Below are 23496 nucleotides of genomic sequence, written 5' to 3' on the forward strand. Positions count from 1 at the left end.
TTAATAAAGTTATAAACCACGATTTGGTCACTTTGTTTAGACAGTTCAATTCAATGTCTATATGGTTTTACTCAAATTTCCAATGAGTTTTAAGATGATTTAATGTCAGTAGTGATTTATAGACAGAGGTCAACATTGGAAACTGAGTCAAGATTGAGTTTCTGCATAAATCATGCTAAGATTACTTATGCAATATTGTTTAATTTCCAATTTTGGCTAGTAACACCGTCATACTGATGATCCAAGTGCAGTTGTGCAGCTGATTTTTTTATTTATACATGGTTATAAAGCACTTTTAACCACTTCTGTCTCTTTATAATGTAATTTTCTTTATCTATAGATGAACATAACAAAACCTGAATGAGGGTATAGTTAATTTTACTGTCATAACAACAACTGTTATCTGTAACTTAACTTTGGCCTCTGAGCTCATAGTGCAGGACAGGCAGCACAACATTCAACATAGAATGAATATGCAAAACACCATAAATATAAAAGATAAGCAAAGAAAAACATACCTGAGAGTGCCAACTAGAATTAATAGAAATCCTGAGGTGCTTTTAAATTTGACTGTGTATGAGGAGAACCATTGCTCATTGCAGTGACTGTGAGTTTTATGATTAAAAACACATGAAGTCTCTACATGACACAAATAAAGGACAATCTAAAAGATTAAACCTTCACTTTCTGGACCAAAATCCAGATCAAGTCTGATATAAAATCCAGGTCCAATTTTTTCAGTCAAATCTAGTGTTAATTTTTTTGAATAGTTTAAGATTTATTACATAAGTGAATGAGACTGCATATGATGTACAGTAGTAGCTGTTGCACAGAAGGTAACAGAGGTAGTCACATAAACATATCTCATGAAAATGAAAAGCTCTACATGGTTAGTTCTGGGGAATATGACTTTTTCTGAGAAGGTCTCATTTTCAGTTTCTTTTAAGATTCCTGCACTTGACTTAACATTGGAAAAAACGTAAAAACTCACAGAGGACGCCTTAGGACACAAACAGGTTTCACTTCTGTTTGAACCTCGACGAAGAAACACACAACTGAACAACATCAGCAACCACCAACCATCATCTACTGCACATCTACTATAGGTGAGTTTAACATCTAACTGCATCCACTACCTGCAGAGGAGACAAGTCTGTGTTGGAGGTCCGGTTTCGATTGCCTTATCTATAGACGATAAATTGATTTATGAGGCATTTTGTTCAGTGGACACGCAGTAACAAGGCAGGAGTTACTTTCGTTTTCTGTATAGGTCTTTTTACATGGAGGATGTTGTTTGTCATTTAGCTGGTTTAGTCAACCTGTCGTTATGTTGAAGTGATGTGAAGCTGCTTTTATTAAAAAAAAAAAAAAAAAGAAAGAGAAAAAAGGTGTAAATGAAAAACCTCAAAGAACTATCCAAATAGACTGTCCACTATCTCATGTGATAAAAATACTCAGTGAATTTAATTTAAAATTCATATATACTGAATATTGTAAGATTTTAGAAAAATTCCCGTTTAAGCCTTCAAATTAGTTATGTCATTAATAGAGGCGGTTTTGTTCTTAGCAGTAACAAACCTGTTAAGTAACAGTAACTGCTAACTGCTGTAGTAGTAACAAACCGAGATTTATTAAAGTAAATAACAATAATAACTGTAATGGGGTGTGTGTATGAATGCAAACAAAACAAAACAAAACAAAAAAAAAAAAAAAAACAAAAAAAAAAAAACAGAACAAAACCAAAACCAAAACCAAATTTAAGCTGCAAGCATCGATGCCCTCGTGCCCCATGCAAGTTGGGCTGTGCCATGGTCGGTGGGTCTGCACGTGGACCTCTTCATACGCAGGCGTTTTTTGGACAGTGCATGAAGTGGCGAAGCTATTTGGAGCTAGAGAACATCCACAAAGTAACAAACCTGATGATGTGTGTTGTAAGGTAGACTTTCAGTGCACAGTAGGTAACACTATGAGAAACAGACAATATGGAAGCATAGTGAGATTGTGTCTAAAACAAATTAATTTCCTAATTTTCATCAAGTCTATTTTTAGAAAAGGAAAGACATTTAACCCACATGACCTGGTCAAAGTTTGATTGAAATGTGTACTGTCAGGTGTATAGAGACAATAAGTATTGTCAGACAATAAGTATGTTCAGACAGTGCAAGGAGATAAACATCACTTCCTTTGTCCACTATTTTGCCTGCTGCTGGGGCTGCTTCGCTGAAATTTCGTAGGGGGGGGGCTATTCAGCCAGTTTGCATCATTGATGGAATATTGTCATGTAGACATGTTCAGGCCGGGAGTCTTATCAAACATGTAGAGTTTGGTGCAGACTGGAGCATTTACAATAAAGTTATAGTATCTTCCTCTGTCATGGCGAAACATCAAATCTCAACAGTGTGAGGATGAGAATTTTCTGCAGGGTGAGACATGTCTGTCTGATCAAGAAAGGCAATCAGGAGTTACTTTTGTTTTCTGTATATGGCTTTTTACATGGAGGATGTTGTTTGTCATTTAGCTGGTTTAGTCAATCTGTTGTTATGTTGAAGTGATGTGAAGCTGCTTTTATTAAAAAAAGAAAGAAAAAAAAGGTGCAAATGACACATGACAACATGCTTTTTTTGGAAGGGACCTTGCAATAAACCATAATGTGTAATCACAGTGCTGCATCCTCTGATCTGGTAGGACAGTCTCCATCATGTCAGTGGTCACATCCAGCCTGACTGAAGATCAGCAGAAGAAGCTGCTGTCTCTCTTTGGTCATGTCAGACTTCACCTGCTCTACAAAGCCAGTGTTCATTGCTTCACTGCTGCTGCTTTTCACAGCCGCTGTGACAAACAGGGTCCCACTGTCATTGTTGCTTACAATGCTGCTGGGTTTGTCCTCGGAGCCTACACCTCGAAGGACTACACTCAGAGCGGAGAGGGCGTCAAGGACGACAGTGCTTTCCTCTACAGCATCAGTGCGGGGGTAAACAAGCCTCTGAGGGTGGCGATAATCACCGGCCAGTGTGCTTTCACAGATGTACCAACTGGTCCAAATTTTGGTGCCTTAGTGTTCCTGCATGAGGACAAACCTGAGTTCCAGTGCAATCCGGGGACAGGCTTTAACTTTGAAGCTGCAGCGATGCATGGAGGAAACTTGGCACTGACTGAGTTTGAGGTGTATCGAGTTGAAGGTGTGTGACAATACTTTCTCTCATGAAACATAATATAGAAGGCGTCTTAAATGGTGACTAAAATTCACACTGTTTTGTCAAAGTTGATTTTATGAATTAACTTTGAGCATTAGAATAAAATAACCAATCATGTGACAATACCTTTCTTTTCCACTTGCAGGTTTGGGAGATCTCTTGGCCAAACCCTGGAGGAACGTCCAATGGACTGCTGAGTATGTCGAAATCTGTGGCAACTTAAGTCATAATGAATTAGGTCATGATAAAAACTGTGACTCAAGTAGATGATTAAAGTAATTTAATATCCAGATTAGAACATGAAGCAGTGCTTTTATTTATTTATCATCAACTGGTACCTCTTAGTTGTTAAAAGTGGCACAATTTTGTCAACCAGTTACCTAATGTCTTTAACCTGGTATTAAGAGGATATATCATGCACATTTCCCATATTTTATTCTGGGGCTCTACTAGTATATCATTCTGTTAAAAAAAATCCTTATTTATATTATAGTGGCCTTTTATGCAGCCCCTCAGTTCCCAAAAGCTGCCCCTCAGCAGACTTCTGCCAGCTCCGGAGGCTACATAAACAAACAATAGTAGCCGGATTTCACTTTGTTGCTTGCTTGTACTTGGATTATAAACTTCTTAAATACATCCATACATGTTCAAGCCCGAATCTGACCTGAATTATGCCAGTTGACAACTTGAGCTCAACAACAAAGGCTAAGGTTGTTGCTAGGCTAAGTTTGTTGCTAGGTGGCCATTTGTGGACATGCATGAACAATCTGATGTTATCATGATGAAGAAGCAAACGGAGCGTTCAGAGCAGGCTGAATTCTGGGCTTTTGACTTGAAGGCGGCATTCTTACATCCGTTCACTTCAAGTTTTGGAACTTTCACTATGTTTAACATAGACATTCGATACTATAACAGTATATAAATGAAAGAAAATCACAAAAAGCATGATATGTCCCCTTTAAACTCTTTTCATTAAACATATACATCAAACTAATCCTATGTAGCTAATGGATACTACTAGACTTGTAAATATTGTCCATATTATTTCTGTCGCTTGTAGGAGAAAGCAGCAGTTAATGAAGGCCATTAAGAACTATAAGCCTGACATAAAAACAGTGCAACAAGCCCGGGTGTTGTTGGTGGGCCCCGTTGGAGCTGGGAAGTCTAGCTTTTTCAACTCCATCAACTCAGCGTTTCGAGGCAATATGACTTCCCAGGCCATCGCTGGTACAGCAGGGAAGAGTGTGACCACTCAGGTACTTGCTCAAGTTTTACTATTTCTGATACTGCTGATATGTTGCAGGTAAAATTAGTGTCTTTGTTTGAAATGTGGAGGTTGAAGTGCAGGTTTGACAGCTACAAAACAAGAGAGAGGAACTCTCTCAGGGGTGACATAGGAAACAAGACACATATATTTGAAAGATGATTACCTTGCATAGGTTATATGAATGTAAACTACAGTAAACTATACAGTGTTGCATTAAATTACATTTTGTATCTCTTCTGTAGTTCCGTACCTATACTATCAAGGCAGGGAAAGGCGGTGCAGCAGTTCCTCTGATCCTGTGCGACACAATGGGGCTGGAGGAAAACGCTGATGCTGGTTTGGACATTGACGACTTAGTCAACATCTACAAGGGTCACATAAAGGATCGCTACCAGGTCTTCTACCTTCCCACACCCTCACAAAGCTTAGGAATTTCCACTGAGAGAATAATAACAAATGAGTCTGTCTCTGCTTTGTTTGTCCTTCAGTTTAGCACTGCCACGCCTCTCACGGAGAACGCTCCCGGCTTCAAGAAGGATGCAACTCTGAAAGACATGATTCATTGTGTGGTTTACATGGTCGACACCTGCAAGGTCTCTCTTCTTACCAAACAAATGCTGGACAAGTTTGCTGCCATCCGGAAAAAGACCAACCTCCTGGGTTAGCAGGAGAATAATGTTATTTCCAGAATGGATCCACCATTTTACCTTGTATATCTTCATATATTTACATTTTACAAGCCTACCTTTTCCCACACTTTCTTTTTCTGCTGCATCAACTCTAAGGATCAGTAAGCTTTTATCTTGTCTTTTCCTTTATTTCGATCTGATCTCCCTCCTCTTCTGATCTTTTATAGGCATTCCTCAGATACTTCTGATGACCAAAGTAGATGAAGCCTGTCCGCTCGTGGCAGAAGACTTGCAGAATGTTTATCGCAGTGCTTACATACAGAGGAAGGTAATGGTTTTAGATAACCTCCATAAGGTCATCATGTTGAGATCATAACAAATCCTAGCTATAAAGGATGAGAAGCTTGCTGTTGAGGTGGTATTTGTAATGATTTTGATGATGAGAAATGGGCATTCACTCCCTGATGTATGTACATTTCTGTGGCTGCTTTTCAGGCCCGTGAGTTGAGTGAGTCTCTGGGCATCCCCTTGTCCTATGTGCTGCCGGTGAAGAACTACAGTGAGGAGCTGGAACTGGACCAGAACACCGACATACTGCTGTTTTCTGCTGTGGAGCAGATGCTCAACTACGCAGACAGCTTCTTCGAGAACCAGGTCATTGAGGATCAGGAAGTGAATGATCAGCTGGAGCTCTACAGATCCAGTGATCATCTCCAGCCAGTCTTACAAAAGCATTGTGAACATCAGGCTGTCTGAAAGATAGACATCACATGTTAAATGAAATGCATGGCTGTGCAAAAATGTATCAATTTTTATGTAGATGTTTTTATTTGCTGCAGTTTAGTCATTTGACAACAAACAGGATCAAATAAAGTGAATTATGCTGGATTTACTTAAAGGGACAATTCACCTAAATAATGTCCTGGTGACTGATACTCCATAATCTTTATGCCTTTTAGATTCTTTTTCTACAGCAGAATGTTATTTTTCAATGCTTTGAGGGAAAAGCTGAGTTCATATGATATGGTTGAAGTCTCCAGAACAGCCAGTAATTGGACAGAGAAAGATTATTTTGTCAGCTGCTGTTTCCAAAGTTCAGAATGCAACTCAACTCTTAAACCAACATGGATGAGAGGTCTTCAAATGTCCATGGTTTCCATGACAACTGGGCAAATTACTGTTGATAAAATTGATGTGATTTGACTGAAAGCTCCAGAAAAGCTAATAAACTGCCCTTGAGTTGAGATTGTTTTGACAATGTGAGGCAGAAGTCTTGAAATATCAGCAAACACTTTTTTGGTGTAATTTGAGTGAACTGACGATTTAAACCACTTCAGCTGTTGTGTTTTTACTCATTTTTTTGCCAAGTACAGGCTTAGGCTTTTTTGTTTGTTTGTTTGTTTGTTTTTTCATATTATCGCTGGTTTAATTTTAATTAACTTTTATCACGATTGCCTGGTAATTCTGATATTCTTGAACATGTATGGCTGATTTGTATTTTTGATTTCAGACTCTTTTGACTTTCAGTTTAACAATTGTGAGAAGATTATACAGACTTTTCTTTCTCTCAGTCAGCCACTAGATGTCAGTCATAATTTCAAAATCACTTGGATTCAGTTATGGAAACTCTGGGATATTATGGAAAAATCAAAGTCGCACGACTGCATTTCATGGTCCAACATTCAATAAATGTATTTTTCTGTACCTGATTTATCTGAGGATTATTTCATTGTATTTGTTTATGCATAATATCACATAGATCATCAAGCCAGAATGACAAGGAAAATTTCAAAGTATTCGCATGTTGTGTAAAAACATCACTCAGCGCAACCAAATAAATACACAACGAGCCCACATGACACAGAGAGACGTTGGGATTTCCTGTGAGCCAATTGCAAAACTGGTGTAGTTTCGGTGCCGCCCTCCTCGCAGCCCCGGTATAAAGAGTGTGTCGCAACGTTGCCAACAACAAAAACGCTGCAGAAACACTTCTGCGCACATTGGATACGCTGAAGGAATATTCAAATCACCAGACATCTGTCTCACTGGGATTAATTTTTGGTTTGCAAACATGATTCCCGAGGAAAGCTTTGCGCCCAGCGTCATCGAGAACAGGTGAGGTTTGCTCTGTTTTACATCCACTGTCAGACTTGGATAGTTTTATGGCTGTCTGAGCCATGTGGAGGGCCATCATGTGCTGCTGGACAGGAATGTTTCTCGTCCTTTGACCCCTGCATTACCTGAACTGCTGAGGCTGATCTAAACTACGCTTTGTGAGCTTTATCCTGTTGGAGTGCAGAGATTTTGATTATCAAATAGGCTACTTGATATCTAAATTGCTACAACTGCAACCCTGCACTGAACCCAGAGTAGACTGAAATATGTATGTCTATGTATACCCTCATTAGCATTTGGTATTAACTGATTGCGCAATCGTGCACATGCATGCATAGCCTGCAGCAAGGCTTGTGTATGTGGACCATACGATGTATATTTATATGAGGCTTTATTTTATCACAATCATCCACATACAACCATCACTGGTGTGACTGGAGGATATATTAATAACTGATGAAAGCTTTTTGTGTGACTTTTCTTGGACTTTGTTACTAGTTAAAAAGGTATTTTAACATCATGTAATAAAATTGATGAATACAATAATGGACCCTATATATTAAAGAACTGCTACAGGCATTTGACATGACCTATGTTTAGTTTTATTGCAGAATACAAAAGGATCATTGTCCTCTCTTTCCTCTCTCAGGGTGCAGTCTGTGGGTCTGGCTCTGGAGGAGTTGCTGGTGACAGCTCAGAAACAAGACTGCTTAACTGTTGGCATCTATGAATCAGCTAAACTTCTTAATGCGTGAGTTGAATTATTGTTCCATTTCAGAGGATAATTTTGTCCAACCTTTATGTCTGCAACCCCTAACCATCTCAAACATGTGAATACACGTGTCCTACCAAAAACTCATCATTTTCTGCCTTTCTGTTTTCTCCTCAGTGAACCAGATAGCGTGGTTCTGTGCGTTCTAGCAGCAGACGGTGAAGACGACGTGGCTCTGCAGATCCACTTTACCCTGCTGCAGTCGTTCTGTTGTGACAGCGGCATCACCATCCTGCGAGTTTCAGGGGTTCAGCGGCTCCAGCAGCTACTGGGAGCTGTTGATGCCAACAGAAACCAAGAAGAGCACAGAGACCTCCACTGCATGCTGGTTACGGTGTGTTGACTCAGCTCAGCCCTCTCTTATGTAACTAAAAGGCAGTTGCAAATCTATACACCATGCACTTATCATGAGAGATGAATTCCATGCAGTAGCTAAAATATTGTGTCATATTCTGGTGTTGCACGTTCTGTAACTTTTCAACTACTTATCTGTAATTTTCTGTAGTTTTGTTTTTCTTTGTGAATTACAAACACTGTCTGCAGACTAAATTTCCCTTAATATTTGAACATGAATTTGATGTTTATGTTTCCCTTGCAGAACCCCCAGGCTGAACACTGCAGGCTACAAGAAGTGGGGACCTACTGCCAGGAGAGCCGGCGCCTCAACCAGTGGGTGCCTGAACTGGTCCTGCAGGAACGCTGAAGGGTCTGGCGCCCGAACACATCAATAAACACAGGAGCTCTTTTTGGGTTCAGATACAGATGAACTGAAGGATCTCTTGCAGCTCATGCAGGGATAGCCTGGAGTGGAGTGAGACGGGCTATCCTGACACATGACAAGCAGGAACCACGGACTCCCATTCAAGGGCTCATGAACACAGTTCAAGAGGAGACTGGTTTCTAAAATCTGTGTTGCGCGCAAAAGACAAAAAAAGCAGATTCGCATCCAGGCCAAATTGTTTTTAGATTGTCAGTAAAACAAAATTTAAGTTTCTGTTTGACATCCACTTGTTTATGAGGTGTGGCGGTAATCAATAAGGGGAAGTAGCTTTGAGAGCAAAACTTCCACACCCCAACTATTATCTAGAAGACCTGTGTATTTCTCTGGACTGGACAGGAATGCTGCAATGGTGAAACTATGCCAAACATTCCTGAGTATTCTGAAATGGGAGAGTCCTTGGAAAGAAGGTGTGTTTGTGTTTTGAGTGTGTGGTATGCGTGTACAACACTTGTGTCTTTCTTTAGAAAAGACTGGGCGTGAAGCCTGTGTGTGTGTGTTCTTGAAATGAGCAGCAGAGGAATCGTCTCCATGGAAACTGAAATGGAAATTATGTTGGAGTTGCACAGGATTTGTTGGCATTGCAGGTCCAAAAAACTGCAAAAGGGGCTCAGAACATGATGTGTTTTGGTCAGAGGATGAACTATATTATCTGATCTGAGGGACAAAAGTCGACTATAAAATCTCATTGTACTGAAAAACAAACCAGAGACTTTATATCTGTGCCTTCAAGAGTGCTGCCTCTTTTAATAAAATGCTGTTAAACTAGTGTGAGCAATGGTACACCGGTAATTTATTGATCATATCAGTTGTGTAGTTATTTATGATCTAATTTTGTGCTCTGTCAACAAAGTCAATAAATTATTTTGTTCATAAATGATTGACTGCTTCATCAGTTTGAAGAGGTTCCTGCTCAGATTTCAAAACTAAAGCCATGCATGCGTCATGGAACAGGAGCTATAGCTGAGTCACACAACTACATTTTACATTTGAGGTTGGAGTAATGGAAAAAAACATGCATGCTTGGGGTGATGTCTTTGTCAGCCCCACAAATCGTCAGCCAGGATTTCCTTTTGTAGTAAACATGAGTCAACCAGGGAGAAACTGGGGTGGAGACAGAAACTCGTTGTATTGGAACAAACGGGCAAAACAAGCTAATGCAGATTTACTGTCCCTACAAGTCGGGGAGAAAGAGGGAAGATCCAAGTTGCCTGTCAACACTTTTGATTTAATTTGTACATTTGCATGATAGTTGTGTGCATGTTTTATGTCACATGATGCTGCTAAACCTGCAAGTGCATGCTCAAAAGCTGAAGCATGTGCAAATTACTCTGGGTGTAACCCCACCCATGCCACAGTATCTGCACATGATCAGGTAGCAAGATGTTCTTGCAACTAAGTACAAGTGGTTTTATTCTCCCCTCTGCCCTCCCTTCACTCTGTTTTGCTCTCCACTCCGCCCTCTGCTCTCACATGTTTGTTCACAGCTCTGAGGCTGAGCTGAAGAGAGGGAACATTCAGTGCACATGGACCTCCCATTTGTTTACGATCAGCTGGACAGGGGAGTGACTGGTGAGGGGACTGACTTCTGATTGGCTCAGATTCATCCACCCAAAATCTGATTGGCTTTGGCTTGCTGAGGGATCGGGGAGGGGGCAGTGGGGGTATGGTTTGAAACTTGGAGGAGACTCGTGACTGTTGAAGCAGTGCTTCAAAGGGCAGAGAGACTGCCTGAGACGGGAGACTTGTAACAATGACATTCCTTCGAAATGGCTTCACCTTGCTGTGCTCTTTGTTTACTTTGTTTTGTGCAACCAGTTTTCATCTTTGCACTGAACACTATGTACCCATTTGGCCAGTATGCAGGTTTGTCCATGTGCATTTGTGTATCTTTGCAATCAGTGTGAGAAAAAGCCTAACCCTCCCACTCAGACAGCATACAAAGACAAATAATATTAGCTATGCTAACATGCTCACAATGATGACAATTGTGTGTTCACCATCTTAGTTTAGTATGTTAGCTTGGTAACATTTGCTAACACTGAGCATAGCTGAGGCTGATGGTGTCATTAGTTTCTCAAGCATTTGGTCATAAACTATAGTATTGGACAAATGAAATATGAAGGAATTACCTCAATGTTGTTACAAGTCATCCTTAAAAGGGATATAAATGTCTACCAAATTTCATGACAATCCATCCAATATTTGTTGAGACATTTCACTTAAACCGCAAATGTCAACTTCATGGTAGTGCTTGAGGAAAAATCAGGAAAATCATTGAACCCATTAGGATTTATCCTCTGGGAACCGTGAATGTCTGCACCAAATTGTGTGCCAATCCATTGAGTAGATGTTGAGATATTTCACATGATATATGAAATCTTTGAGCTGCTGGTGGCACAAGAGTAAAAGTCAGGGGAATACCAAAGTCAATATGATTCATCCTCTTGGCACCATCAACATCTGTGCCAAATTTAGTTGCACTGCATGCAATAGTTGTTGAGATATTTTAATTGTGAGCAATGTATTGCACCAACTGATGACCAACAAACTGCTGCAAATAAAAATAAAAAATACACAAGAGCATTTGTTATTATATCATATTTTTATTAATGTTATCTACTTCTCAATATCATCTTTTTTTAACAGCAATATCCACAAAATATTAACAGTGTGCAAGAAAACATGAGTTATGGCACATCAGAGAACAGTTACAAAAAATAGATATATTTTCTTCATAATCAATCAAGGCAAAAAGATACATATACTGTATGCATACACAGGAGATCAGAACACAAAAGATGAGTCTCGGGAAGGGCTCAGAGCCGATTCAGTGATGTTTGATATGAAAGTCAACCAGTGAGGAGCCTCAACTCTCCCCACCTGACCAGAAATTAATTTCACCGGGCTCGCTTTGTGTCACAACACCAGTGGATTTCCATCTCGAGCCATGTGTTCTACTTTAAGACTGTTCATTCTGTTGATCTGATAACCCCAAGACCAGCATTAACACAATATACGCCACTATAAGGCAAACTAACAACCAACCAATCAGACAAACTGTCAGCCAAACCAGCAATTCAGATCGGCTGTTTCTGATTGTAAGCCCAACCAGCTATGGAATGATTGAAAAAACAATGATGATAAAAAATAGCATCTGTCAGACATCTTCAGGACAACATCAGGGTGTATGTGTGCTGGTATGTATATTTATTTTCTTTGCAGTTGTAATCCTTATCGACTCTAGCTGCACCTTCCAGATAAATTACAAGGAACTGCTTTCCCTTCCTTGAACACTAACAATCAGTTATTTCCTCAATCATAAAACAGGTAAGGGGCAAAAGTAAAATGATCCCAGGTTAGTGATTCTTTCTATCTGCAATTTGCACACAACTTTCAGTATGTAGTTATTTTATTTCTTCGGCTGACTGCTCTTTTTTATGTCAGTGAAAGGACACCATGACATCTGCATGTCTGTATGCTAAATATGAAGCTACAGCCAGCAGCTAGGTAGCTTAGCTTAGCATACAGACTGGAAACAGGGAGAAAAGAAGATAAGATATACGAAGGTCACAAAATCCACCAACATGCACCTCTAAACCTCACTAATTGACGCATTTGTTTAATACGTATGAACACTGAAGTATAAAAACGGCAAATTGCAGTTTTGTGGTGGGTTATGTGGCCGACTGATTCTTGGCCGGGTGCAGTGACTTCTAGGATTCTCTGCTGGTTGCTTGGCAACGGCCCAACGAGATATAACGTGTTAATTAGTGAGTGACTTACAGGTGGCTTGTAACAGAGCCACGCTAGCTGTCTCCCCGTTTTTTATCTTTATGCTAAGCTAAGCTGCTGGCTGTAGCCTTATAGGCCTATTGAATCTACCAATATGAGAATGGTATCAATCTTCTGATCTAACTCTCAGCAAGAAAGTGAGTAATTGTATTTCCCAAGAAGTTGAACTATTCCTTTAGATCTCTAAGGCTTAAATGAGTTGTGACAATAAACTGCTGCTAATATGATGTTGCAGAGAAACAGATTGAGCCACACAGAAAGAGAAGTTTTTTTTTTAAATCTGTGAATCTGCCAGCTAAAGTTGTTATTAGTCATTACATCAAAAACAGCTTCCCACACTTGAACTGAATAATTTTAGAATATTGTCCATTTTTACTCTTCTTCAAAATGCTTCTGACCGGTAAAAAAGAGCAATTGGAGACCATACATGTTGTTCTGACTCACACAGCGTAACATGACCTCACCCTCGGTAAGACTCACCCTGACCTGGAATTGCAGGGCTGCAGTACTGTAACATTACTATGTGACACTCTGCGCAGCACTGGAGGCACTGTGTGTTCTTGCACACTGTGCCTCTCTCACACTGGCACACACTTAACACACACACATGCGTGCATCTCTATTTTCTCTTCTCCGCCTACCTCTGCCAAATCATCCTTTTCAGCTAACAAAAGCTAGCACCCGAAACACACCCACACACACGCACATACACATGAATACACACGCACCCTCAGCCCTCGCTTTGGCCTTTCTCCAGCTCCTGCTCTCTCTATACTTTGGGAATGGCCTGCTCTCTCTGTTTGGAAAAGCAAATGAGAGATGAGCCAGTGCTTTGTATCACGAGCCATCGTTGTGACAAAGTGAGAAAACAGGGATGTTAATGAGCAATTTAATCTTGAATTTCATCAAAAAGTTATATATATATTTTAAGAAAAGCTCCCGAATCTGTCAGGGAGGTACCTTATTTCAACATATTGTCAATTTGGTACTCTAATAATACTCTATTATTTCAGAAAGTGGGGAACTGTGTATTTTGTATAAAGAAAAATAATACTTAGGTCAACACTGAATCGCTATTAGAGGTGAATATTTTTTGCAGCGTGTTCCCCGCTGGCTGCCAGCCTTCAATGGATAATGCTGGTGATATTCTACATTTTTGTACTTTCAGTGTATCCCATGAAAAGACTCTCAGTCCTGTTTTCGTTTCTATTGAGACATCTTTAAAAACAAGTCACAAATAACTACTTTACTACTTTACTTAAAAAAAAGGCCAAATAATTAATAACAGCAACAACAGCTAAAACAGCTGGGGTCTTGTTAGTAGGATCAATTACTTGTTGGTTTCGGTCTTTTCAGGGGATTTAATGACAGTGAAACAAATACAGAATATCACCAGACGTATCTGTATAATTGACACTCTCACGCACACAGAAGCATGTGTGGACCCATGAAGACACAAACAACTGCTCAACTCTCACCACCTCCAAAAAACTCCCAACAGTCAGCGTAGCAGGTGGACCATATTGATCTAGTGATTAGAGAAGAGAAAAGCAGGGGTTTCAACCTCCATGACAGTCCATCAGCAGCCATAATTCCCATCCAAATGACCCCACCCTGCTCTGTCACTGTATGTTCACTCTTTACAAAAGCCTCGACTGAATGCTAAAAATGTAAATATGATGGCACAAAGCTCCCTTCTTTCAGCAAATAACCAGTTCTCAATGCCAAGCCTTACAGCACTTTTAACCTTTGACCTCTAGCAATCATCCCTTAACCTGAAAAGCAGCTGCAAGAGCGAGTGTGTGTGTCATGTGTACATGTGTGTTGTCCTAGTTGTCTGTCGCCCACCGAAAAACCAACACTGGAGAAAAAAACCCTAAAAACTGTGGGCTGCTCTGGTGTTAAAGGATAGATCGCAGGTTGGTTCTTTCCACTGGAATGAGGTCCGATGTTGATTAATCCTCTAACAGGATATGGATCCTAAACCTACCAGGAGCTTGTGTTTCTATCTTACATTTATTTTATATATCCTGATCAGGTGTTGTATTTATATCTGTGGTTAAAACCAACCTCCGCTATCGCAAGCCTCTAAAACCTGAATGACAATAAAAAAAAAAAAAAAAATGGAGACAGACAGAATCCTGACTGACAAAACAGAATAAGTAGTACTAAAAAAATCGAACATCCACAGAGGGGATTCCGTGTTTAGATTTTGTATCTTACAAACACTGTACAGGGTAATACTCAACTGACCAGGTTCCATGGACTCCATAGAAAGAAGAAACTCAAAAATAAACCCAAAACAGCTACTCTTCAACTTATCACTTCTGCACATGTCTGAAAGAAAGTTTGTACACTTAGTTTGTTTCTCTTAACTTCATTTTTTTTTTCTCTTCATCTTCAGTTTTTACAATCAAGTTTGGTTTTTCAGAGAGGAGGAGGAGAGCTTTGTGGAGGAGAGGTTAAACAGGAGAGCGGAAACCGAGAAGTGGGGGCCGCTGGCTTTTCGCCGACCAGTCCCAGCTTATATTTAAGTGAGCTGTTGGACCAGGAAGCCAGGTAATATTTACTCCTTATCTGATTTAAAGCAAGGATTATTCTGCATTAAAACAATACATATGTACCTTCTCCACTGTAGAGGCAAACAGAACAAAGAAAAAATGCTCCAAGCACCTCCGTCTTTGCAAGTGATCAGGTTAAGATAACCATACAACAACTGCCAATTAAAAGAGTCAAACATAAGCAGAGAAGGCAGGAAAGGGACAGCTTCATTTTTACTTTTTGGGACGGCTATAAGTTATACTTCCTCCTCCAGCCTTGCAGTCCTTGCAGACTGACACTCGGGTGTGGTCAGTCTGTGACCTCGCCCTCTCTCAGTGTAAAGCACAGGGAGGCTTGATGTACAGTAGAAACGTTTGTTTAAGATCCTAGCAGGTATCAGCTTAGGTATTACCCCTGGCTCCAAACCAAATCTCCTGTTGTTTCATCAACACGAGCATTTTAACGTCGCACAGGAACAGAAACATGATCAGCCAGGGGCAACACCTACATCAAAAGTACTGCAAAACAATCCAAAAAAATGTACAGTATTATCTATCTGTTAAGTAATGCTTCAACAAAATATCAAAACATACATTGAGTTCACAAACAAGTATTTCTTAAGAAAAATGCAGTAAACGTCCGGGGTTAATAGCTTGACTTCTGTGTAGAGCGGTTCACTATGTTCCCCTCATTCTGTAGGTGCAGATCTGATGTCAGCACAGACATTTCTGCCGATAACAGCAGCCTCATAAACTGCAGTGGGGAACAGAATCAGTGACAGCAGATCAGCATCTACAGACGGCTTTCTGTACAGGTTGGCACAGCTGGAGGTTTGGCCAAAGGCTGCAGACGGCCATAGTGAAGCCACTGCAGGCAGAGAAGGTCTGTTAAAACAGGTTTGGGTTGGAACATGCTAGCCCGATAAAGGCAAAGGCTTCAGCCAGTCGCTCCGAAATAACCTGCCATGGTTTAGCACAGGCAGGTCCAAGAGAAAAGCTCTCAGACCTGGTGAATTTTCAACTCCCACAAACAAAAGAAGCGATTATTGAGCTTTAAATTAGACACCAGGTCGTGTTTGGCACGGTTGGCAGGAGCGCCTACCGCCCATTCTGTTGCCCACATGCATCCTCCCACTCCCTGCCTATGGCACAGCTGTCCATCTTTTACCCAACCCCTCATTTCGTGACAAAAAAAGGAACAAAAATCCGGTTTCCTACTGATTATTAATGTCCAAATCCCTTTTCAAGTTAAGCTAACACTTGTAGTTAATTTACCAGCATATATGAATATTACCAAAGCACCTTGGATCATACTCAGTGATATACTGATCTCAGCCACTGTGAGCACATGATACCTGCCCCCTAGCTGTGGCTCCGGGGTATGGCGCGTTTCCAGAGTGGCTATTTTGGGAGTGTGTGTGTTTCCGTGTGTGTGTGTGGATACTGGATATAGAGAGCAGAGCCCTGTAAGATTGAGCAGGGCTGCTTCGAGTGTGTGTGTGTTTGCATGTGTGTGTCTGGGAGTTCTGGGGATCAATTTAAGTACTGAAAGTGTGTGTGTGTCTGTAAATGCATGAATGTGTGTTTTTTGTGTGTGTGTGTTTGTGTGTGTGAGGGCAAGAGGAGCAGAAAGCAGCTATAGGATGATGCAGGGTTTCTTGTCCTTGAAAGGGTTTTCGGAGGTGGGAACCCCAACCAGCAGAGGGTCGCTACGAGCATGCTGCTCACAGTAACTCATCAGGTCTGCTGCTGCTTTAGACACCTGAGAGGAGGGAAGCAGGGAGAGGAAGATAAGGGGAGGTGGGGGGAGGCAAGAGGGAGAGAGAAAGGGGAAAGAAAAGGGAGGACATGTGGAGAAGAATTGGACAAGTAGGGGGAACAGAAAAAGAGAATGGAGGAAGAATGAGGACAGGAGAAAATTAGAGGTAGGGACGGAGGGAAATTATGGTCAGATATGGATGAATAGTCACACACACACACACACACACTCAGGAGTAAACTATAATCCTACCTTAATGCGTTCAATCCCTGCCTCAATCCTCAGCTGTTCCACCAGTTTCCTGGCCTGAGCGATATTATTAGTGGTAGACATACTGATCCATCAGAATACACCAACACAGGAGGAAACTGAATGAGGGAGAGAGAAAAAGAGATTACTATGCAGACAGTAATGGATGATTTAATCAAATATGCATTCAAGAGTTGGAGCTCAGCAGAAAACAAGACTGGTGAAATAAAGGTGAAATAAAGAGTATCAGCTTGAAAATTTACATTTAATATATATAATATAATAATATTAGTAATTTATAATTTATTTATAATAATACAGTATATATATACCATACTGCATACTTCAGTTTTGAGGTACTTTATTTTAATTCTATGCTAATCTACACTTCTACTTCACTAAAGAGGGAAATAGCACTTTTTACTTAAATGAGATTATAAAATATTATGGGTTCTTATAGATTTAACTACTTAACAGTAGGCTGTATTAAACTACTTCACATTAGCTTGGCCGTGACCGACTACAACATTAAAATGCTTACATATTAATACATCAGTATTAACGATACAGTATAATAATAAACTTTAACGGGGACCATTTTTCTGCATAACGAGTACTTTAACTTTTAGTACTTTAAGGACATTTTGTTGATAACACTTCTGCACTTTTACCAAAGTGAGATTTTGTCATGGAATATTTTTACATTGCGGTAATGCTACTTTTAAAAAGTAAAGCATCTGGATACTTCTTCGCCAGCTGGTTGTTGCCTATAAAACAAAAAGCTTGCAGGCAAAAATAATCTGGGGACAACAGTAGTGAGTCGGACGGCCAAAGATCAACTTGAAAGCTTCTGTAGCTTCATTCTGGTTTCTAATTTAACTGTTTCACTGATTTCTCTCTATAAATCCAACAGCTGTCTTTTTGGCATCTCACACTTATTATCTATGAAACATTTTCCTCTTTAGAAATTCGGCAGTCGTATGCACTATATGGAAGGATTTTGCTTAATATAGCCAACAATTAAATTATGTTTTACATTAGCCTCTGGGTTTACTGACATACTTTATATAAACATCGCATTGACTGCACTGATTGCAACTTAATCACCTTTAAAACTGTCAATAGCTTGTTTAAGTGACTGTATGGCCTTTGCTGTAGAGTTACAGCACCACTGTGAGGTGACTATATGCTGGTGCAACACTCATAAAGAGCAAAAAATTGAAGTTTCTTGTTCAAAATGAAATTATATGTACACTACAAATAAGGATGGAACTTTGTCATTCACGCTGAACAATCTTAAAGCTTTTAGCTTATATGTAATGCATGCAACTTACTCACATATACTCACATATAAAGAGTGTTACCTGTATGATGGTGTGCAGACAGGACTCTCTCTGAACACAAGTATGACGGGATGGAGAGGACGAGCTGAGCGGTGGGAGAGCGGTTACTGGGTCAAAACGACAGAGCTGGATGGCGGCTGAGCTCACATTGGCTTGTCTCTGTGTAGAAGGAGAAAAGGTGAGAGGGACAGGTGAGTTGGCTGCTACAGCTATGATTCAACTCACATTTTATACAATTAAAAATATTAGTTTCCATGTGCGGTTGTGTATACCAAGGGATCTTTGATGCCACAGACTTCTAAAGAGGTCAATTAGCCCACATAAACTTGTTGAATTTAAGATTTTGGGAGGTGTTTGGGAAGATAAAAGCTGTGATAGTGAAATCAGCAATCTGCAAGTGTCTCTCTTATACAATTTATAGTTGTGATAACTGCTGGTTGGACCACATTAAGGTCCTTTAAAGGAGGGGGACTGGAATTTTGCTTCAACACCAAGCTGTCATCACTGACCTTATCATCCTTATTACAATAAATGTCATCACAACCTCATTTTTTATATCACAAATCACCAGTACTACCATTTAATGGATCAGATGGTGGGACATCCCTGAATTTGTGATCCAGCACACATCTTTTGATACCTGTGGTGTCTCATATCTCATAAACCTCCACTTTCTTTCTTTCATTCTTTCTTTCTTTCTTTCTTTCTTTAGCACTTCTCTTTTAGCACAGCATGGAAGTTTCCCCCAGCTGGAGTCACAGGCAGCAGCCAGTGCATATGATCAAAACACACCTCGTATATTCCTCACATACAGTACTACTGGCGTGTTACGACTGTGTCTCTCACTCTGTCTCTCTGTCTGTCGCTCTCTCTCCCGGGAGGAGAGTCCTGCTTTAATTACTCCTACTGTGGAGTAGCTCAGAGATTCATGTCTGTAATTAGGGCTTTTGTGTGTGTGTGTGTGTGTGTGTGTGTGTGTGTGTGTGAGAGAGAGAGAGAGAGAGAGAGAAGAAAGACGGAAGAAGTGAACAGACTTTCATTAAAACACCTGATGAAATTTTGTCTGACTCTGTCTCCACATGCACGTTTGTGTTATTACACTCATGAGAACATTCTTTGGTTGTCTCACAACCTAACCCTAATTTTAATCCTAATCCTAATCTTAACCCCACAAATCCTTCTCTTAACTAGTTAGTTTCAAAATGCCCCCACTACCGAGAGATTTTTCTGTTTCCTCTGTCCTTGTGTGGACATTTTGTCCTACATTTATGTAAAAACTTGTTTATGTCACTTACGAGATTCAAATGTATTCCCTGGAGATTAACCATAACCTTAACCCTAATGTTTAACCTCAACCCTTACACTAGCATTAACCAAGAAGATCCTAAAATGTTATGGTTTAACTTGTGGGGACCAGTATTTGTCCTTAAAATACACATACTTTTCCATCTAAACATACAGTATACTTCTCATTATCTGCCAGGTTTTGAGGAGTGTCCCTAAATCCCCCCACATGCAGCATCACTGACAGCCAACAGAAAAAAATATAGATATTCCTATAAATAGCAGCAACTCCTGACAATATAACACAATCCAAATAAACAACAGCACAAACTACAACGTGCAAAATCACCACGCAGATGAATCAACATCAGTAACAACAAAAAAATTGGACTCTCCAAGCTTCGACAAGGGTAATGCTTGTTGCAGGACTATTGTTTTGGAGTGCAATGTGTTCTTATGTTGTTGTCTAACTCCTATATGATCAGCTTCCCCCAAAATAATAAAAGTGGCACCTTCCATCACCACATAACTGACATTAAAACAAGCTGACTGCACTTTTACCCTGAAGTTCAATTGGCAGTTTTGTTCAGAACTGAAGACTATGTTTTCATATTGTACCACAAGCAAAAACAACTCGCAGGGATAGTACACCTTTAAGCAATAAATGTCCACTTTTTTAACAGTTTGGGGATATTATAAACCGTGATTCCTTCAGCCTGTTGATTTTTTCAAACTTTCTGCTGTGGCGCATTCCGTGCTGAGAGAAGTGAGCTGTACACTTTAAAAAACCCAGCACAAACATGAATTTCTACCCCAGCGTAGACACATCTCTCTTCTCACACGCCCCCAAAATTGAAAACATTTTCTTTAGAAGCCGATGCACAGAGGCTAAACCTACAGTATTATGCTGTTCATTTGTCTTAGCCTGGACCAAAACATCACCAGAGCTGGACAGGCCCTGGCCAGCCAACCAGCCAGCCAGCCAGCGATCCCACCGCCGCTCTCAAGACGCGCAAAAATGCATCAATCCTTATTGATCCTAGCAGCTCCTGAGCGCTGATCGGGCCTACAGTACGGAGCCATGTCCTCCGCTATAGGCCCTGCTCACTGCTCTACCGTGTGAAAACACAATGCGGGCATTTTGATGGATAGAACAGCATGTCCTCTCTCTCCCATGGCTATCCACACACCACACGCACACACACGCGCGCACGCGCGCGCACGCATACATACACACGCATACGCACAGGCGCGCAAGCACAAGCAGACCTTGTGCACATATCAAAGCCACAGATATTTTCCCAAGTGAAGACCAGACTAGACCGCTTCAGGTCTGCAAATAGGCCCTGATTGTTAGCCGTGGGAGCAGGGTGGTGACATGTTTTGAGGGAGGCAGGCTCCAGCAGCCAATATAAACCCATCCAGCGACAATGGGCAGAAGACTGGAGCGCATGCCTTTATGTTCCGCTATTATGCAAATTGATCGGCATACGGCCTACTTCAGCATATTATATCCAGAGGTTTTTTGGATACAGTTGCTTGTGCGTCCTCAGAGTCCAGCCGAGCTGTAGGAAATCTTCCACTGACCCTGTCCCCGGTCCTCCCCACCCTCTCTGCCGGCAAAGGGCTGGGGAAATCCGGATTCGTGACACTGATGAATCCCCTCTCCGCTGCAGCCGCCCTCGGTGGCAAGAAGCCGGGTTCGCAGAGGCGCACAGACGCGTTACAATTATAATAGACAGGGAGAAAAATACCCGAATATCTCCAAACTCACCTCCGAATGCGCTGTATTGGTGATTTAAAGGGCCAGATCCGCTGGTTTCTCACCCTCTCTGCTCGTTCACTCCCCGTCTTTACCGAGCCAAACGCCTCCCCCTCCGTTACCAGTGTCTGTCCACTCCTCTGCTCCCCCTCCCTTCTCTTCCTCCCTTCCTCCCTCTCTCCTTCTCCCTACTTCCATCCGATCCGGTGACAGCAGCTTTCACCCAGGGGCTCCTAAACAAACATTTCACGCAGATAACATGAACGCATCCTCTAAACAAGGAGAGTTTGAATGTGTACGTTTTCCAATCATGCTCGTCTCAACAATGGAGTATAATTTAAATAATCAATTTAGTTCAGGGTAATTGTCTTGTAGCCCTGTAAGTTTGGGAATAGGTATAGATGCACTTGCATGAATGAAAGCCCCATTCACAATTTACTGATAAAAGGTCTTCATTTACCTGTTCTCAGTGTGAAAACCTTTATTTAACAATGAAATCAAAAGACGTATTTTTCTGGATCCCCTCGAAACTTCTTTTTCTTGGAACCATTTGGGCCATTTTAACACTTGTAATTTCCTCTAAGACATAATATTGGATCCTGTATAGTGGCTGAATGTTTGAATGGCTTCATCTTCCTCCAGCAGATCTAATCTGTGATCTTCTCGTAAATTGTAGCTGTTGGCTCAGATCCCAGGCAAGTAATAACATTTTTTTCCTCTACAGAATCTGCCTGAATATTTTCATTGCGTACAAAATTAACATAAATGCCTGCCCCTTATTGTGAATATTCTATATTTTGAGTGATCAGAATAAGTATATTTTGCATTACGAGCAGATACATCACGTTTCTCCATTTAAATTCTTTGAATCATATTGCTTTAGATATTTTCTAGACTTATAAAATGTGAACATTAGCATAAAGCATAAATGAAATCTTACTGGCACTGAGTTGCAGCCTATGTTGCACAATCCCCATCTCAGTTTCTCTTTATAATCTTCTTCTTTGGGCAAGATTTAATAAGGGACGATTTACCTGATCTATGCAGACGACTGTAGTGCTTTGCCTTATATATTTTCCATTATTTGTATTTTATACTGAGGTTAGTGCTCAAATGAAGTACAGAGTCTGTTTATTTTAGCTGCTGCAAGCTTGACATAGAATAATGGCTATTTTGCAGCTCTACTATAACCTTTTCCCAGCTCTCTACTTCTGTATTTAACTAGAGCTGCAAAAAATAGTCAATTAGTCGATTTTGATAATTGGATAATAATCGTTTTAATATTATTTGTGCAAAAATGGCAAACATTTGCTTGTTGCACCTTCTTAAATGTTAAGGTATGAAGCTTTTCTGTGTCCCACATGATAGTAAACTGAATATCTTTGGATTTTGGACTGTTGATCAAACCTAATAAGACATTTGAAGACGTCATCGTGGTGTGTAAGAAAGTATGAGGGTGCGTTTTTTTTAGCCATTTAATTGAGAAATTGATAATGAAAATAATTGTTAGTTGCAACCATAACATATTTATCCCTCTCACGTGCACACCTGGATCTGTACATCACAGTAAAATGACTTTTTCCAACATAAGTGCATTGCGCTTCGCTGCCACACGATGGCGCCAGTATCCCACCTGTAGTACCGTTTTCTCCAGGGAGGTGTGGGCCGCTCCTTCTATTCCTGGCAGGCCCCGGTGCAAACACGCATCCTCCGTTTCCACCTAGCTGTGTAGTCCACTCCTCCACACAGAGCTAAACGTGCTGCATCTGCTGCTGCATGATTATTGGCAGCTGGGAGGCCGAAGGGGACAAAGGTTTAATGTGTAGGCTAAGGCTTATATTTTTACACAGAATCTTTGCTTTTGGGCCATTGCTGGCAGAGATGGAGGTGTATCCAGTCTTCAGCTATGTCTTCTTCGTGGCTTTATGGAAACCTTTTTTCTAGCTGCTTATTATAACCACAGGAGATCTATTTATAACTCATAGAGAGAGAGAGATAGAGAGAGAGAG

General features: G+C 40.6%; 3 protein-coding genes across 6 annotated transcripts; 2 read left to right on the plus strand and 1 right to left on the minus strand.

Moving 5' to 3' along the window:
- The first annotated feature begins 875 nt into the window (after positions 1-875).
- LOC122998164 (interferon-induced protein 44-like) lies at positions 876-6799 on the plus strand. Of its 2 annotated transcripts, none has more exons than XM_044374896.1 (8): positions 876-1106; positions 2663-3179; positions 3340-3391; positions 4255-4450; positions 4704-4856; positions 4950-5121; positions 5318-5418; positions 5586-6799. In XM_044374896.1, the coding sequence occupies exons 2-8, from the start codon at positions 2699-2701 to the stop codon at positions 5844-5846; spliced, it is 1416 nt and encodes a 471-aa protein (XP_044230831.1). In that variant the 5' UTR covers positions 876-1106; positions 2663-2698; the 3' UTR covers positions 5847-6799. The 2 variants fall into 2 exon arrangements, with proteins under 2 accessions (XP_044230831.1, XP_044230829.1); XM_044374894.1 differs by having other exon boundaries at positions 2686-3179.
- A 230-nt stretch (positions 6800-7029) lies between these two features.
- On the plus strand, positions 7030-9635 carry LOC122998184 (growth arrest and DNA damage-inducible protein GADD45 beta-like). The gene is made up of 4 exons (XM_044374918.1): positions 7030-7205; positions 7855-7956; positions 8095-8311; positions 8576-9635. Exons 1-4 carry the CDS (start codon positions 7162-7164, stop codon positions 8678-8680), a joined length of 468 nt encoding a protein of 155 aa, XP_044230853.1. The 5' UTR covers positions 7030-7161; the 3' UTR covers positions 8681-9635.
- Positions 9636-12200: 2565 nt separating this feature from the next.
- gng7 (guanine nucleotide binding protein (G protein), gamma 7) lies at positions 12201-23197 on the minus strand. 3 transcript variants are annotated; one of them, XM_044374922.1, is made up of 4 exons: positions 23121-23197; positions 18463-18600; positions 17102-17217; positions 12201-16852 (listed from the first exon to the last, which is right to left on the minus strand). In XM_044374922.1, exons 3-4 carry the CDS (start codon positions 17180-17182, stop codon positions 16727-16729), a joined length of 207 nt encoding a protein of 68 aa, XP_044230857.1. In that variant the 5' UTR covers positions 17183-17217; positions 18463-18600; positions 23121-23197; the 3' UTR covers positions 12201-16726. The 3 variants fall into 3 exon arrangements, with proteins under 3 accessions (XP_044230857.1, XP_044230855.1, XP_044230856.1); XM_044374920.1 differs by lacking the exon at positions 23121-23197 and adding an exon at positions 21500-21605; XM_044374921.1 differs by lacking the exon at positions 23121-23197 and adding an exon at positions 21313-21465.
- Between the last annotated feature and the right edge of the window lie 299 nt (positions 23198-23496).

This window comes from Thunnus albacares, chromosome 15 (genome assembly GCF_914725855.1).
Source record: "Thunnus albacares chromosome 15, fThuAlb1.1, whole genome shotgun sequence".
NCBI classification, from domain to species: domain Eukaryota; kingdom Metazoa; phylum Chordata; class Actinopteri; order Scombriformes; family Scombridae; genus Thunnus; species Thunnus albacares.